The 16,211-nt window shown below is 52.0% G+C and overlaps 1 protein-coding gene and 1 long non-coding RNA gene across 5 annotated transcripts; one reads left to right on the forward strand and one right to left on the reverse strand.

Moving 5' to 3' along the window:
• The first annotated feature begins 5,777 nt into the window (after nucleotides 1-5,777).
• Guca2a (guanylate cyclase activator 2A) lies at nucleotides 5,778-11,554 on the forward strand. Of its 4 annotated transcripts, none has more exons than XR_009377641.1 (3): nucleotides 5,841-6,026; nucleotides 10,694-10,901; nucleotides 11,290-11,554. XR_009377641.1 is itself a non-coding variant. In XM_059254881.1 (3 exons), exons 1-3 carry the CDS (start codon nucleotides 9,862-9,864, stop codon nucleotides 11,352-11,354), a joined length of 348 nt encoding a protein of 115 aa, XP_059110864.1. In that variant the 5' UTR covers nucleotides 9,281-9,861; the 3' UTR covers nucleotides 11,355-11,554. The 4 variants fall into 4 exon arrangements, 1 of the variants encoding a protein (XP_059110864.1); XR_009377640.1 differs by having other exon boundaries at nucleotides 5,843-6,033; XM_059254881.1 differs by lacking the exon at nucleotides 5,841-6,026 and adding an exon at nucleotides 9,281-9,936.
• LOC131903981 (uncharacterized) lies at nucleotides 6,573-9,514 on the reverse strand. Its single transcript, XR_009377643.1, has 2 exons — nucleotides 9,403-9,514; nucleotides 6,573-7,029 (listed from the first exon to the last, which is right to left on the reverse strand). It is a non-coding gene; the product is annotated as an uncharacterized LOC131903981 (long non-coding RNA).
• Nucleotides 11,555-16,211: the final 4,657 nt, after the last annotated feature.

Raw genomic sequence — 16,211 nt, forward strand, 5'->3', positions numbered from 1 at the left:
TTTGCAGCCTGATGGTCTGTGTCATTTGCTGCAATTGAAGGGCCAGATTGGAACCTGTGGCCAGGCCAGGAGCCCTTGGGAGTCTGAGACTGTGCCTGTGCATTGCTGCCTTACACTGGGCTGAAAGTTGATTAGTCTCTGTACTGCACTTTTCTGAGCAGACACTTGGGGGAAGCTCTCCAGAGAGAAACCCAGAGCTGAGGGGATCCCAGCCCTGCCTTTAATGAGTAGAACCAGGAGCAATGCAGCAGCTGGCCCGGGAGGCCACTTGGAAGTTTCTCTGGTGAGGAGGAGAACAGTGGCATAGGGATGCCCCTCAGAGAAGGCATTGCAGCTCAGCCTCCAGAGGGCCCAGGCCAGAGGTTAGTCTCCCTGGCACTGGTGTTCGCATCTTGCCTCAGGGCTGGATTAGAGTGCAGATTGTGGGTTGAGGCGGGAGCAGGTTCAGAAAAGGCTCAGCAGTAGACTGGCAAGAAGCCTGGAGACCGGCACTTGGACACGGAATCTCCGTTCATCTGAGAGAGCAGAGCTTCCTACCACTCTGCAGTCTGTCCAAAGCTTAAGTTACCCTGCACACACTGCAGGAGCATCGGTGTCTTGTGTTTAGAGGTGGGAACAGGCTCAGAAAGGAGAGCCCGCCTCAGCTTTTGCCTCTAGTTGTGGATTTAGGATGGTTCTGTCTGGGGCAGACTCCGAAGCTCTCTTCAACTCCACAGCTTGCCAAAGCCAAGGACAGTGACTACTCAACCATTTTGTGCGTGCGTGCGTGCGCGCGCATACAGATCTCTTAAGAGGGCAAGCCTGGGCCATGTTCCCATTGCAGGCAGGTTTTAGTCACCTAGTGTTGATTGGTGTGCATCGAGGGTGTACCTCATCTGCTCAGAGGAAGTGGAAATAGTCATTGTGCTGCATGTGTATTTCTCCCAACTTTAACATGTAACTCTGAGGGCTGGTCTTTACATGTGACCCTTGCCAGCTGGGTAAAGCATCCTGGACAAACCATGGGAACTCAGTCAGTCTTCATAGACTGGGTATTCAAAACTTCACACTGGTGAGGGCCTTAGAAAAGTGATTAATGATACCATCGTGTTTTGTTTTGTTTATTATTTGCTATGCGTTGGTGTTTTGCCTGCATATATATCTGTGTGAAGTCATACAGGTTCAGATCCCCTGGAATTGGAGTTAGAGACAGTTGTGAGCTGTCATGTGCCTGCTGGGAATTGAACCCGGCTGCTCTGGAAGAGCAGTAAGCACTCTGAACCGCTGAGCCATCTCTTCAGCCCCTATTGTATTTTGTTGAGAGCATTTAGACCCAGTAAAGGAAGCAGCTTGTTCCAAGTCGCACAGCTCCTTAGGGGAAACTGAGGGAAAGGATGGAGAGCCATTGACCTAGCAGCAGGTCAGATTTCCTATAAACAGGTGGGAGGGACGGCTCGGGAGGCAAAGCCACTTGCCCCCAGGATTGATGACTTGAGTTCAGGCCCCTCAGCTAGTGCTGGAAGGAGAGAACCAACTTCCACAAGTTGTCCTCTGACTGACTCCCCATGTACACCTCGTCTCTCTTGATGGACCGTAACCTGTTGGTGTGGTGTCGTGGCCCTGTTGTGTGAAGAGGAGACAACTTTGGAGACGTGAGGGATAGTACAGCTGCAGCGTGCTCTGGGGGAGCACGGAGACTTAAAGGTTAGCACTGTGTGAGATGGAATGTACGTGTGAGCAGAAATCCCACCATGAGTGTGCCCATGGCTGGCGTGCTGTGCTGTGGGCACTGCCCTTGGGGGCAAGTCAGCAGCCTCTTTTGGAGTTGGGGATAGTCTGCAGCCAGGTAGAACAGCAGCACGTTGGCTTGCTCAGACAGTCCCTGCGTGGAGTAAACTCAAGAGAGTTTTGAACTTCCTCCTGTGTTCCCCCCTCCGTGTCTCCTCCCCCCCCATCTGATTAATTGACAAATCAACATGGGAAAAGCAATTGGCTGCATGCAAACCAGATTCCAGCCCCCGTAAGGGCAGTTGCCAGATCCCAGCTCTTGATCAATGTCCCAAACAGCATGGACCCCAGGAATGCAGGATGGACAGCTGCTGTTTTTCCCAAATACCTGGAGTAGATCCCTGGGCCTGATTGTGGTATCTACACTATGAGGTACTGCACTCAAGAGGCAGAGGCAAGAGGGTCTCTGAGTTCGAGGCCAGCCAGGTCTACACAGCTAGTTCCAGGACAGCAGGGCCATGTAGAGAGACCTTGTCTCAAATAATAAAGCATCTGAGACACAGAGATAACTAAACTTACCTGCCCAGGGTAACCCTGCTCTAAGTGGCAGAGCTGGTAATCATAGCAGCAGTAGGGCTGAATTTCAAAGCTAGTCCAAGTAGCCTTGGACCTCTGTTCTCATCAGGTTGCTGTCTGTCCCAGGGCTTCCTAACTGCCTCTGAGTATTGAAGAACTTCAGAAAGGCAGGGCTGGAGAGGGAACTTAGTGGCTAAAAATGTGGTCTCCTGTGGGGGACCCTAGTTCTTTCCCTGCACCTGTGTCGAGTGGGTTCAGTGGCTCACAACTACCTGTAACTCCAGCTTCAGGGGACCCAGTGTACTCATGCACAACAGACACATACACATAATTTTAAAATAATAAAAGTAGGTCCTTAAAATCATGGCGAGTGCCTTTAATCCCAGCACTCGTGAGGCAGGGGCATGGATCTCTGAGTTCGAGACCAGCCAGGATTGTTGCACAGAGAAACCCTGTCTAGAAAAACAAAAACAAAAATCATATAAAGCAAAGGCTGCACAGAATGCCTGTGACCACCAGGGGGCGGGACTGCCAGCCGCTTGCCTGTTTCCCAGAAGGGTTCCTTCAACTCTGAGCTGTGCCGACCCTCCCTGTCTGGGCCCCCTCCTCTTGCAGGGTAACTCCGCTGGCTGGAGAAGCCCGAGCCCTTGCAGTTCTCAGCCTAAGCTCCAAGTGGGGTTACTTCACAGCTGCCTTGGCTGGACTATGATGTAGCTTACCACCCGTAGGAATGTCACCCCAAATCTTCTGCCCCCCAGGGCCTGCTGATGGAAGGGCTGACATTCTGCCCACAGGCGCCACTCAGGCAGTCCCACACCTTTCCCTCCCCAGCCCTGCCTTTGAGCCTGCGCGGGCCTGGATGGTGCCCCATGCACTGCTCTGTCAAGTGCATAATGATTATTGCCGCCATTTGCCAGCTCCCTGCCCGGTACTTGACAGCCATTATCTGCCCCAGCACTCCCAGGCACCTCGTAAGGTCAGTGCCATTATCTGCCTTTTACTGCTGGGTATTGCCACTCTGAGAGGTGAAGTGGTGGCCCAAAGGTCACTGCCAGTGTGAGGGGGAGGACAGAGCCCAGATCTGCCTCATTCTGGTCTGTGCTTTCCAGAGAGGCCGATTTTCTCTTCACAACATTCCCAGGTGCCCTTGACCTCCCTCTTCCCAGCCCACCCTACCCTAGAGCCTGCCCACTTCCCTACTGAATGTCACCTCTTTGCCCTCAGGCCCCCCAAAAGGTCAGAGGGCAGCTTCCCATCCCAGACAAATAATAAAGCTGTCCAAGGACATTTTTCACCTTCCTGTCCCATGCCTGAGTGATGCTCAAAATGGCAGGAATGGCCCTGGTTCACTCAAGCATAGGTGTGTGAGGGTGTGTGTGTGTGTGAGAGAGAGAGAGAGAGAGACAGACAGACAGATACCATGATGGTTGAGTGGATGTCACTGTGTAACCCGAGTGGCTGTAACTGATTTTATTTTCCAGTGTGTGTGTGTGTGTGTGTGTGTGTGTGTGTGTGTGTGTGTGTGTGTGTGTGTTTCCAGTTTGTATGTGTGGGCACACGTGTGGATACATGTTCATGTAGATGTGCATACTTGTGGAGGCCCCTGACTTGAGGTCAGGTCAGTGAGACAGGTTCTCAGTCAAACCCAGAGCTCGCTGATAATGGCTAGTCTTGCTAGCCAGCTTGTCTGGGGGATTCCATCTCCACCTTCCAAGGCTTGCCAACCCACCCACCCAGCAGCTCGGAGGTAGAGGGTCAGGTCGGGGGTGGGGGGTGGGGAGGCTCCTCAGACTGCTTAGGAGCATCTCTCTTCCAAGCTCCTGTATCCTAGGCAACGCTCACCTGGGATCAGGCTTCTTAGCCAGGTGCTGTTGGAGTTGGGCCCTGTGAGTCTCCTGTAGATACTTTTTCTCTTCGCATGCCTGGCTTGTCCCTGTTGCCTCTCTCCCTTTAGTGTTGTTTTGAGCTAGACAGCAGATGTATACCTGCGCCTGCCCAGGCCTCCTCATCCTAGCAGAAGCCGATCCCTCACTTTCGGCCTGTAGTCCAGATTGCTGCTGACCTGAGGGCCCAGCACACCCGATGCTTAAGGCAGCGGGGGGAGAATGTCAACTGTGGAGTCAGGTTCTAGGATTCTTTGTGAGCAAGACACCACCTTCCCTGAGCCTCAGTTTCCTCTTTTAACATGGGAACAAAACTCCGTACCTCAGAGTGGTGTTGAGAAGCTGGCTGGAAGACACATGGCAGCTGGGCATGACACATCGATCCAGAGGAACTTCCCTTCTTCCCTACTTCCCTCTGCTCTGACCAAGTTGCCAAAAATAGCTGGTCCCCTGCCCCCCACACCCTTGCCCATACCTGCTGAGATGGGCTATTCCTTTCTTCCTGGATGCTTGCTCAGCAGTGGGAGCTCACCATCTACCCCCAGCCCTCGACCGAAGCGTCTTTGTACACAGTGGCCCTGCCAAGGTCTTAAACCGTTCCTCACTGTCATCGGGCCAGTGCCCAAGCTTGGTGCTGTTTGAGCCTGGCTGTGCTCCAGCCCAGGCAGCTCTCCTCTCCTGGACGCCTCGGAACTGAGCCCAGAGCGGCTCTCCTCTCACGGTTCCTAGCATGTCGCACAAGGAGTCCAGTGGAGTCTGTCCACGTCCTCTATCAGCTTGGGTCTCTCCGAGTGTGTGTGTGTGTGTGTGTGTGTGTGTGTGTGAAGGGCACTCCTGAGGGTGCACACTCTAGCTGAGTCTCTCCTTCCTGTCCTCCGAGGTGTGAGGCTGTCTCGGCGAGGTGCCTCCAGAAGGGGGAGGAGGAGGGCAGCTGCTGTGTGTCAATGGGAGAATGGGAGCAGATGGTGAATGGGTGCCCATCCTCATCCGGGCCATCCACAGGGGGATGACTGGACTGAGCAAACAAGCAGACACACCTTCTCCACTCCCCAGCTGCCCCCTGAAGCATCAAGAGAAAGCGCCCACCACCCTGGGGGAGGGGAGCTGGGCTTGGGCTCTGGCCAGGGCCTCCAAGCCCCACCAGCTGCCACTTCCTGTGTGACATGGAACCCTCTGATGATCCATTTTCTCCTCTGCAACGTGGGCGTCGCCGACTCGCGGGCCACTTCTCTTTCTTCCCCGTAAGGGGAAGTGTGTGTGCGGTGCCAGGAACAGTACAGGAGGCCCTGCATTGCGCCCAGGAGAAGAGCAGCTTCTTCTTTGGCGTTTGAGAAAATTGGATTCAGTTCTGGAATTTATAGCTATATGACCACAGTTGTCGCCAGGTCCACCCGGCAGTAAACCTGAAAAGTGGTGCCTTCCCCTGGCCTTCAGGGTGCCCAGAGTGTTTACACGTGTGTTTACACGTGTGCTGTTGGCCCTGTGCCTCCCTGCCATGCGGTCAATACAGCTGACCCAGCAGCCATGAATGTGTGTACCCTTGGCAAGTCGTGGTTTCTTAATCTCGCCGAGTTCCAGCTCACCACGCCACCCTTTAAAGTGAGATTATACAGTTATTTCTTACTCATCTCCACTTACTGCCAAAGCTGTTAGGAGGCTCACAGCCACTGGAATTCTCAGGCAGTTATGGCTTCCTACGGGTTCCCATGGCAACCAGAGATTGCTACACCCTCGAAAGCACATTTACAAGCTTCGCGGGTTGGACTAAAATGCAGACCACACCTCTCTCAAGGTCACACAGAGCAGGCTGTTTCTGGGCCCTGTTTGGTTTAGGCCTGTGGGCTTACAGGCAGGAGTCCTGTGAGTGGTAAGTCTCTAGTGGACTTGACCTTAATGGTAATCACAATGAGGTCATCTAGACACAGCCTTTAAACCAAATGTGCTAGCCAAAAGGAATAGTGTCAGTCTACTTGGGGAGCCCAGGGTGCCCCCACATCTGGCAGAACCCCTCCCAACCTCCGGCAGTGGGGGTGAGGGCCATTTGTATTGGGAGTAGTGTCAGTCTGATACCCAGAGTGCTCTTTCTGGGGCTTGGGGTGGCCAGTCTCAAGAGTTGTCAGCCACAGTTGTTAACTGCTATGGATGTCAGTGCCTAGGGCAAGCCCTGCCATCTTCGGGATTCCCTCTAGACATGGTGGCATCCACTGAATTCCAGGCCTTGTCTGAGCATTGGGCATACAGCGTATGCTGCTGGCCTCGCGGAGTGTGATGAGAAGGCCTCCAGAGTGCAGACAAGTGGTCTTACCTCCGGGGTTCAGGAGCCCCCCCCCCCCCAAAGTTGCTAGAAAACAATGAAATCTGCAGTGGAACTGTCCTGTTCACCATTCTTCAGCGCAGAAGCCGAGACTCTGGTCATGTGACTTTTAAAAGCTGAAGCTGGGATCAGATCTAGGGGCAGCCTGGCTCTAGGGCCTAAGCTCTGGCCTCCCTCCCACTCCTGTGTAGTGCTTTGAGATCCTGGTTGAACGGCTACTCACCAGGGGCTACATTATGACCTTGAGTGCCAGCCAGGCAGTCTGGCTTTCCTCTGAGGTTTGGGAGAGCAGCTGGTTGTCCCTAGATGGTGATGCAGCCAGGTCCAGGAGGTGCTGTGGCTTGGAAGGCCATGGAAGTGTGCTGGCTTGCCAGAAGAGGTGGTCTTGGAGTATGGGAAACCCAAACAAGAGTCACGAAGTGACCGAGAGAGGCATGCGGGGTGCTAAAGACAAGCCCCAGATTCAGGGTGCAAGCTTGGCATTCCAGGAGTGCAGCTACGCTCCAACTTGTCACAGCTTCAATGCAGGCTGATGAGGTCATCTGTTCCCTATAAAGGAGGCAGGGGACTGAACTCAGAACTGGCCCCAGGTTGGGCAGGGGCAGTAGTGGGAAAGGGAGAAGAGGAGGGTCCTGCTTCTCAGAATAGTCCCTGGTGTTGGATAGGGATAGGACCTAATAGCGACTTCCTCTTTCCCACAGTGTGGAACTGCGTCATCCTGACGGGCAGAAGAGGCAGCAGGGGTGGAAGAAGCCCCGCCCCCTCCCCCAGTCACAGCCACACCTTAGGAGGGAAGACAAGAGCCACCTTGAGTCGGAAAAGGGTTCCTCTAGCCCAGTCCCACCCTAAAACCAAATCAAATCCCAGCAGAGTCTTAGGTTCCCACGTCATCCCGGACCTAACCCAAATCGTAAACTCGGCCCCACCCTCCCTCCATCCTCACTGCAAACTCTACCCAATTGCAATGGTACAATTAATCCGAACCCAGCCCAGCGTCTTCATGCTCATTAGTATCCACCTCAAGCTCTGTCCTAACCGGGAATCCACTTCCAAACCCAACTCTAACATCTCCATCCCCAAAGGCCAGCTCACACTCCGTCCTACCCGGGGAATCCACTTCCAAACCCAACCCTAACATCTCCATCCCCAAAGGCCAGCTCACGCTCCATCCTACCCAGGGAATCCACTTCCAAACCCAACCCTAACATCTCCATCCCCAAAGGCCAGCTCAAGCTCTAACAGGAGCTCCCAGCCGCTGACCTGACTACTCTCAAGTTGGCCGGTTTACCCCTGCCACCCCATGCACCTCTCAACAGTCCCCTGTCCTTTCTGCGCCACCACATCATTCCTCCCGTTCACAGCATCAGTGACTTCACCTCCAACCCAGCTCACTGCTACCGTACAGCTGCATATCCCTGCTCCGCTGCACCCTTGCTAGGCCCTTGAGCACACCTAACACTCCGCAGAGGCCAGTGTGGAGTACATGGACTGCACATGGACTTGTCTGCAGGCACACAGACACTGTTCCCCGAAGTACACACCCACCTCCTCACATACATGTATAAACATGGACGAATACACATACACACACTTTAGTGTGTATACACACTCCTAGCATATACACGTCTCCATGTTCACACACAGGCACCTCAACGTGAGCGCACACACACCACACACCTTACCATAGATAATACTCTTTAGTGTACTCATGCATATAATCAAGCATATACAAACACCTCAGTGTATGTAATACTCGGGCATACATAGGCACACACATCACACTCAGTGCCCCTACACACAAATGTACACACACTCTTCAGTGCACACAACACACCTTTGCACAAATCCCTTTCAGAATACCTACATATGTCCTTCAAAACACACCTCAACGTACTTACACACATCTCAGTGTATGCACACATACTCCTTCAGTGTACACACACACACACACACACACACACACACACACACACACACACCTCTACATACATACAAGATACATCTCAGTGCATGGAGGCATTTACACATGACCCCACAGTGTGTGTGTGTGTGTGTGTGTGTGTGTGTGTGTGTGCTGGGATGAGACATAAGTCCAGTCTAACATAGGACAGCATTGCAGGACTAAAAGTTCCCTGCCCCTGCCTCTCCCCTGCACCTACCCCTGCCCCTGGGTTAGGCACTTTCTAGTTCCTTCTTCCCAGGCTCCTCTCCTCCCAGGTCCTTCTTCAGTACTGACTCTCCCAGCCAGGGATGCTGTCCCTCACCCTGGCTATGTGGGTATGCAGCCAGTGTGGTGGAGCAGCAGGAAGAAAAGGCCCCGGGACAGTGTTCTCTAGGGCCCTGGGGCTCATACACCCTAGGTCCTGCAGTGAGCACACACACTGCATTAGGCATCTCAATCCCAATGGGCCGGATCGGAGGGGCCCAGATCCACACATCCATCTCAGCCACTGAGAGCAGGGTGGGGCAGGGAAGAGGGGCCATACCACCTGAGGACCTGCTGTAGCTAGACTAGGCAGCTGGCCATCAGAGGAGACAATGGGGACCAGGAGCTGCTGCCGCTGCTGCTGCTCAGCTAACAGCACCTTGATCAAGGGCTTCCTGTGTGCCAGGGACTAACTGCACAGAACACTTGAGTCCTCATAGACCCCTACCTAGCACAAGGGCATCTGCCAGCCAGGGAGGTATTCACATTGGTCTGCCTAGAGACCCTGGTGGGACCATGAGACTTGGAGGGGAGACATCTGCCAGTGGCTTGCTAACATCAAAATCAAGCAGGTGGTGGGATTTGCACGCACGCACGCCTGACAATGGCAGACTTGAATCACAGAGACCAAGTCTGTGTTCCCAACCTTCCCTTTCTCCTTTCTCTGGGGCTCACTTACTCTTCACATCCCCCTGAACATTCCAGGCCCGGCTCACCTCTCGCTCCTAACGCAGCCTCTGTGGACAGAAGCACCCCAACCTTAGGCCTCTGCATTGGCTTGAGCTCCTTGGGGAGACTTCCTGTCCCTGATGGGAGATGCCGCTTTCAGACTCCCCACCCCCACGCTAATGGCCCTCCCTCTGTTGTCATTGTCGTCACAGTCACCTTTCTGGGCCTCTTTCTTCAAGGGCAGGGTGGGGTCTGCAGGGCCTGGCCCAGAGTAAATGCAAGAGCCCAGCCCAGCTGTGGGTCAAAGTAGTGCCCAGGGAGGGGCTGGGGCTCTGTTGATCTCTTATCTCCCAGGCTCCCTTGGCCTTATCTGATGAGGCTCAACAGGCAGCTGATGAGGCTGACCAGGCCCCAGGGTTACTGAGTAACCCCGGCCTCTTTAAAAGTCCCACTGTTTACCTCCGACACCCAGCACTGGCCCGTTCTGTGCATTGCACGCTGCTGCCATGAGTGCCTGCTTCCTCTCTCAGCTGTGCCTCCTGGGTGCCTTGGCTGTCCTGGTAGAGGGCGTCACTGTGCAGGTATGGCCCCATCCCTACTTGGTCTGGCCCTTCCTTGGAATCGTGAAACGAGGGATGGGCTTCCTCTGGGACCCCCGAGTCCTATTAGCCATGCAATTTGCTCCCTTCAAACATGAAGGAGAAAACACTCAGAGAGACAGCAAGAAGTAACAGCTGGGGTAGACAGTGGCAGAGTTGCCTGGAGTCTGGCTGCTCCCACGTCCCACTGCAACCCGGCAGCACCAGGAAGGAGGGGTTGGTGGTGGCATTTAACAGAAACAGAGATGTGAGCTTCACAAAGGTTCCAAAACAGCCAAAGCCAGTGGCTGGGAAGGGAGGTGGCTGGACTCAGATCTAGGCCTGGTTCCCCCATCTTGCACTTGCCTGGAGCACCAGGCTTGGTCCTAGACATCGACTGCACAGCATGAAGACCTAGATGGTTGGGCAGACCTACCCGTGACACCAGATGCAAGCTGGGTTGTCAGCAAACAGGGTTCCTGCTTGCTCGGGGAGACCTCTGGATGCCTTTCATTGCTTTTTGAGGTGGAGGCCCTCTGGCAAGGAAAGACAGCCTGGGCTAGCTTGCACACAGGTCAGCCACAGCATCCCTGGCTCTCCTCAGCTGCCTCCCTCACACGTCGTGTGCAGAACTTCAGGCCTCTTGCAAGCCCAGGGACACACAGGTCTGACCTCATGCTGCCCCACAGATCGTCCCAAGCAAGCCACCCAGGCTGGCATCTCCTGCAGCCTGGCCTCATGCTCTGGCTGTCTCTTTCAGGATGGAGACCTGTCCTTTCCTCTAGAGTCAGTGAAACAGCTGAAGGACCTAAAGGAGGCACCGGAGCCCCTGCTGGTGAATCACAAGAAGTTTGCTCCCAGGCTTGCTGCGCCTGTGGCACCAGGACTGTGCAGCCATTCTGCATTTCCAGAAGCGCTGAAGCCCCTCTGCAAGAAACCCAATGCAGAGGAGATCCTGAAGAAGCTGCGTGAGTGGCCTCTTCGCTAATGTGGCTGGGGTGTGCTCTGATTGGTGGTGCTTGATGAGGAGATGTGCTCTCTGATTGGTTAGTCCTAATTGATAACTGCTGAAGCCTCTAAGAAAGGCCTTCGTTCCGAAGCATGGGATAGAAGGAACCCTGTGTCCCATCTGATCATAACTCCATCTTCTTTCTGGGTAGAAGCTGCACTTATTGGCAGGTTTCAGTAATTCATATGCCCCATGTGAGGCAGAAAGCCCAGAGGGTCAGAGGAGACACAGACCTGCTGGGATTATCTTGGTGGCTGGTGACAGATGTCCAAAATCGAGTTGAAGAGAGGTAGGGGCAAGGTGGGAAGGGTGGCTGTTTCTCACCAGGCTCCCCCTCTCTTGACCAGAGGCCATTGCTGAGGACCCAAACATATGTGAGATCTGTGCCTACGCCGCTTGCACTGGATGCTAGGATGGCATCGTCGGTCTTCTCAGCCTGCATGGAAGCCCCTTCTACCTCCGGAAGCAGGGGTGCTGACAAACTCCCACCCCCAGCATCTCACCCTACCTTGCCCAGGGCAGGGAGGAGGCTGGGGAGACAGTCACCTGGAGAAGTCCTACCTGGGAGCTGTGCTAACCCTCAGCCAATAAACCAGACTCCAGTACTCCGTGCATTTCGCCTTCATTTCTTCCCACCACGTCAGTCTAGCAGTCCTGCAGCGCTGTGGACACTCACCTGCCCTCAGAAAGTCGGGGTTCAGTATGCAAAGTAGAAGGCTCCACTTCCTTGCTGAGTTCTTCCACCACACAATGATACAGGGGGACCACCCAAGAGGGTGAAATCTTGACTTTTCTTACATATCTCCCCTGCGGTCACCAAGCCGCTAAGTCACGTGTGAGGACAGGAATCTGAGCTGGTTTGGGTGTCCCATAGTCACCGGCGTTTGACCCACCACTCAGGATCTGGCTCCCTCTGACCAACGCGGCTGCCTTCTGCCCTTCCTGTGATCCCGGTCGCAGCGGCACCTCCAGCCCTCTTCCTGCACGCCTAGTTAGGTTAGCAGCCCGGGTTCCGTGGCTGCTTGCCCCATGGCCTCTCCTGATCCTCCCCAAGAAGAATGCTTATGCCTTGTGGTCATCTGTACCTCTTGTACAGCTCGGACGGCCCTGCTGATGACTTCTGTGCATGAGGAAGTTCTTCCATTCCCACTTGGGGTTAATTCTACCCCCAGTGATGATTGTTGAAAGAGTAACAGTGTGGGAGAAAATCCAGGACTCCGCGGGTCCCAGCCTCTGGTCTTCCACATCCTGTGTGATGTTAGGGAGACCACTTCCCTTCTCTGTGCTTTGGTTTCCTTCTCTGTAACAATATCTAGCTTTAGACTCTGAAATGATGCATTTCAAGCTCCCACTTCAGGCCTGATAGAAACCTAAGAGGAATTCTTTAAATAGTTTTTAAAGAAAGCCAATAAACAAATAAACAAAAAAGAAAGCAAAGTCAAGGGTCAGGCTGAGCATGGTTTAAGCAGGAGACGACACAGCACAGGAGCCGTACAGTTAGCAAGGATATGGGGGACAGAGAAAGGAGGCCATTGGGATCTGTTCTAGGGGAGTGTGAGGAGGGGAATTACCGTGGGGGGTGCGCTTCAGACATCCCGTAGTCTGGAATTCAGAGGGTACCCAGGAGGCTTTGCGAGGAGGAGGGTCTTTTCATTGTCCTGGGATCTGCAGTGGGATAGGTGGATTTCAAAACCAATACGAAGTAGGGGAGAAGAGAAACTTCCAGAAGGTAGGGATGGTGGGAAGACATAAAGGCACTGGGGTAGTTCAGTCTACACAGTGTGGCTTGGGGGAAGCAAGCAGGACAGGGCTTCCGCCTGACTCTGAGAAGGCAGGCCCCTCTCTCTGAGGCTTGCCTGCCTTGTGTACAAACAGGGTTGGTAACAAAGATTCCTCTCAGGGTTACTGAGGGATGTGACAGACTGTATGGTGGATAGAGTTATTTAATGCTTCAACATTGGAGCCAGATTCAACGAGCGTGACATTGGGCACTAAGACTTGTTATGCCCAGATCGTGAGGACCCCCAAAAGACCAACACAGAGACCGAATCCCATATGTAAAAGCAAAGAGCCTTTATTTTCAAGCTCTGAGCTTGGTCCCTCTGTCTGTCCGACACAGCGGTGAGAGCAGAGAACCCTGAGCCCAGGCGGGGCAGTTTTTATCATAGCAGAGGTTGGGGTGAGGGGATTTCCAGGGTTCAGGACCCTGATTGGCTGACATTTGTCTAGGGGTATCTATAAAACAAAAATAGGTGTGTACTAGACTCAGGGACATCTGGCCACCTTATCTAATGGTTGGAATGTTTGGGATGTCAGGTACTTTCCCTTAGATGTAGGCCCTCCCTGGGTGGGTCAGCTTATGGCTTTTCCTGGGTCTGGGTGTTGCCTACCAGTAAGCCTGTCACAGAAGCTGTGTCTGGGCCTCTAAGCCTATCATGGCAGCTATGTGGTCAAGCTGTTTTGGGGCCCCTCCACAAGACTCAGTTTCCCTGTCTGCAAAATGGAGATCATAAGAACTACTTTGGCTCGGTATGGTGGGACCCACATATACTCCCGGGATGTGGGAGGTGGAGGCAAAGGATTAGGAATTTAGTCATCCTCAGCTCCTAGCCTGAAACCCTGTCTCACAAACAAAGAAACGTGAGATGAAAGTTCTACTTTGTAGAGTTGAGTGACGATTAAATACTGAAAGAGTTCTTTTAAAAAATTCAGATTTATTTAAATTTTAATGTGTACTAGTGTTTTGCCTCTGTATATGTATGTGAATTATATACATGCCTGGTGCCCTTGGAGGCCAGAGGAGGGTGTTGATGCCCCAGAACTGGAGTTATGGATGGTTGTGAGCCACTATGTGGGTACTGTGGACCGAATCGGGGTCCACTGTAGGAGCAACAAGTGCTCTTAACACTGAACCATCTCTCCAGCACCCTGAAAAAGTTCTTAAAGCTCCACGACCCCCAGAGCAATCAATGGGTTAAGGCAAAAATTAGAAGCAAAGCTGAGGGCCAGCTTTCCACATAGAAAAACAAAAGCACAGCATGCCAACGCTGGTGAACACAGGGGCAGCTCAGAAGCACGTTTGCAGCAATGAGGGCATGTGTGGAAAAGAGCATTTCAAGTTAAAAGCCTGACGTCACACTCAGGGAATGGAGAAAAGAACAAACTATGTAGAAGGAAATAATAAAGATCAGTGCAGAAACGAAAGAAATAACGACAATAAAACCAAAAGGTGGGCTGATGCCCTTTTCTGGCTTCCAGAAGATACTTTGACACATGTGATAAATAGACATATACATAGAGACAATACACCCCCCACATACACACACACACACACACACACACACACACACACACACACAAATATCAAAATAAATAAATAACAAAATAAGGTAAAAGCAAGAGGGGCATCCTTGTCTTTTCCCTGATCTTAGAAGGGAAGTGTTTATGTTACTTATTCCAGTCACTATTTTCCTTTTTGTTTTAGATTTATTTATTTCATGCCTATGCGAGTATCTGCATGAGTTTATGTGCATCACATGAGTGTGGGTGTGCCACCGTGTGGGTGCTGGGAGTCCAACCCAGGTCCTCTAGAAGAGCAGCCATGTCCCATCTCTGCTCCCCTTGCTGCTTTTCTTTGACATGGTACTGGAGGTTCTAATAAGAACAATTAGACAAGAAAACAGAAGCACTGAACCCAGCAAGTAAGAAATACAATTATCTGTTTGCTGATGACACAATCATATACAAAGTTCCAAGGAGCTCACCTAAAAAAACTCATTGTAACTAACAGACAATCCAGGAAAGCTTCAGGCTACAGAATTTACATTACAAAAGTCAGTATCCTGTCTCTACACTAACAAGAAGCTCCCCAGAACACACAGTCAAGGAAATTCCTTTCACAATAGGAACGACAATAACAAAGGTAACTCTGAAACAATTTAAGGTAGGAAGTGAAGGAACTATATACTAAAAAATAAAAAAACTTAATGAAAGGAATTGAAAGGCATCTCCTTTGTTCATGGATTAGAAAAATAATATAGAATGTCCACAGTACCCAATGTTCAATTCAATACAACCCTAATCAAAGCTTCAAAGATTTTTTTACAGAAATAGAAAAAAAATCTTAAAATTCATATGAATTCACACAAGACTCGAATATCCAAAGAAATATTTTCTTTTTTTGTTTTTTGTTTTTAATTTTTGAGACAAGTTTCACATAGCTCAGGCTGGCCTAGAACTAATTACTGGGTGAAGATGACCTTGACCTTAAGATCCTCCTGCCGGGTGTGAGCCACTAAGCCCAGTTTATGTGATGGTGGGTGTGAAACCTAGGGCCCTGTGTGTGCATTCTACCAAGGGGCCATACCCCAGTCCTAGCCAAAGCAAGCTTACGCAAAATGAACAAAGCCAGGCTCATCACACTGTAAGAGTTTAAATGAGAAATGTCCACCATAGTCTTGGGCATTTGGAAAGACTTAGGAGATGTGGCTTTGCGGGAGGAAGTATGTCACTGGTGAAAGACCCTAACCCTTCAGGCTTACACCCCCCAAGCCCCAGGAGAATAAGGAACTAAAAAGAAAACTACTTCCAAGGGCAACCTGACTCTGCCACTACTCAATCACCCCTGCAACAATGTAACAATGTAAAAAGATTTCTGTTAAGAGATGTGCTCAACTGTGACTGGGATAGTTGCAAGTGTTCCAGGAAAGACCACTGTGACCTTTGTGTAAACTCGACTCCCGCCCCCGATACCCTCCTTGAGGTTTCAGGAAGAATGTACATGCGGATGTGACTGTACCCACTCTGCGATCAGACCATGATCTTGTGAAACGAAATTGTATGGGAATTGTAATTGAAAGGACCAAGCAGATGCCATAACAGGCTGCTCAGTCTTCTCTCAGAGATCAGGCCTCAATTTCAGTTTCCTGAGACTGAGCAAGCAGTCTCTGGGAGGGCTGTGAACAAAAGACATAGTCCTTGCAGTAGCTCCCTTTCTGCACATACTCTGACTGCTCAAAGTTCAGCCAGATGTTTACTGTCTGGGATCCCTCACCAACTTAGAGTTATGTGCATGAGTCAAGGACAGAGCCTAGACCACTGAGCCAGCCCCCACAGTCAGTACGTGCTAGGCCAGCCAGCCCCCATGGCAGCTCAAGGACAGAGCCTGGACCACTGAGCCAGCCCCCATAGTCAGTATGTGCTTGGCCAGCCAGCCCCCATGGCGGCTCAAGGACAAAGCCTGGGACTTGTGCTGGACTGCCCTCAAAGT

This window comes from Peromyscus eremicus, chromosome 2 (genome assembly GCF_949786415.1).
Source record: "Peromyscus eremicus chromosome 2, PerEre_H2_v1, whole genome shotgun sequence".
In the NCBI taxonomy this organism is placed as follows: Eukaryota; Metazoa; Chordata; class Mammalia; order Rodentia; family Cricetidae; genus Peromyscus; species Peromyscus eremicus.

Bases quoted from the DNA above. Each gene is read 5' to 3' on its own strand.
- Guca2a (XM_059254881.1), top strand. From the start codon at position 9,862: ATGAGTGCCTGCTTCCTCTCTCAGCTGTGCCTCCTGGGTGCCTTGGCT. The intron at 9,937-10,693 runs GTATGGCCCCAT...TGTCTCTTTCAG, and splicing joins TAGAGGGCGTCACTGTGCAG to GATGGAGACCTGTCCTTTCC. The intron at 10,902-11,289 runs GTGAGTGGCCTC...TCTCTTGACCAG, and splicing joins GGAGATCCTGAAGAAGCTGC to AGGCCATTGCTGAGGACCCA.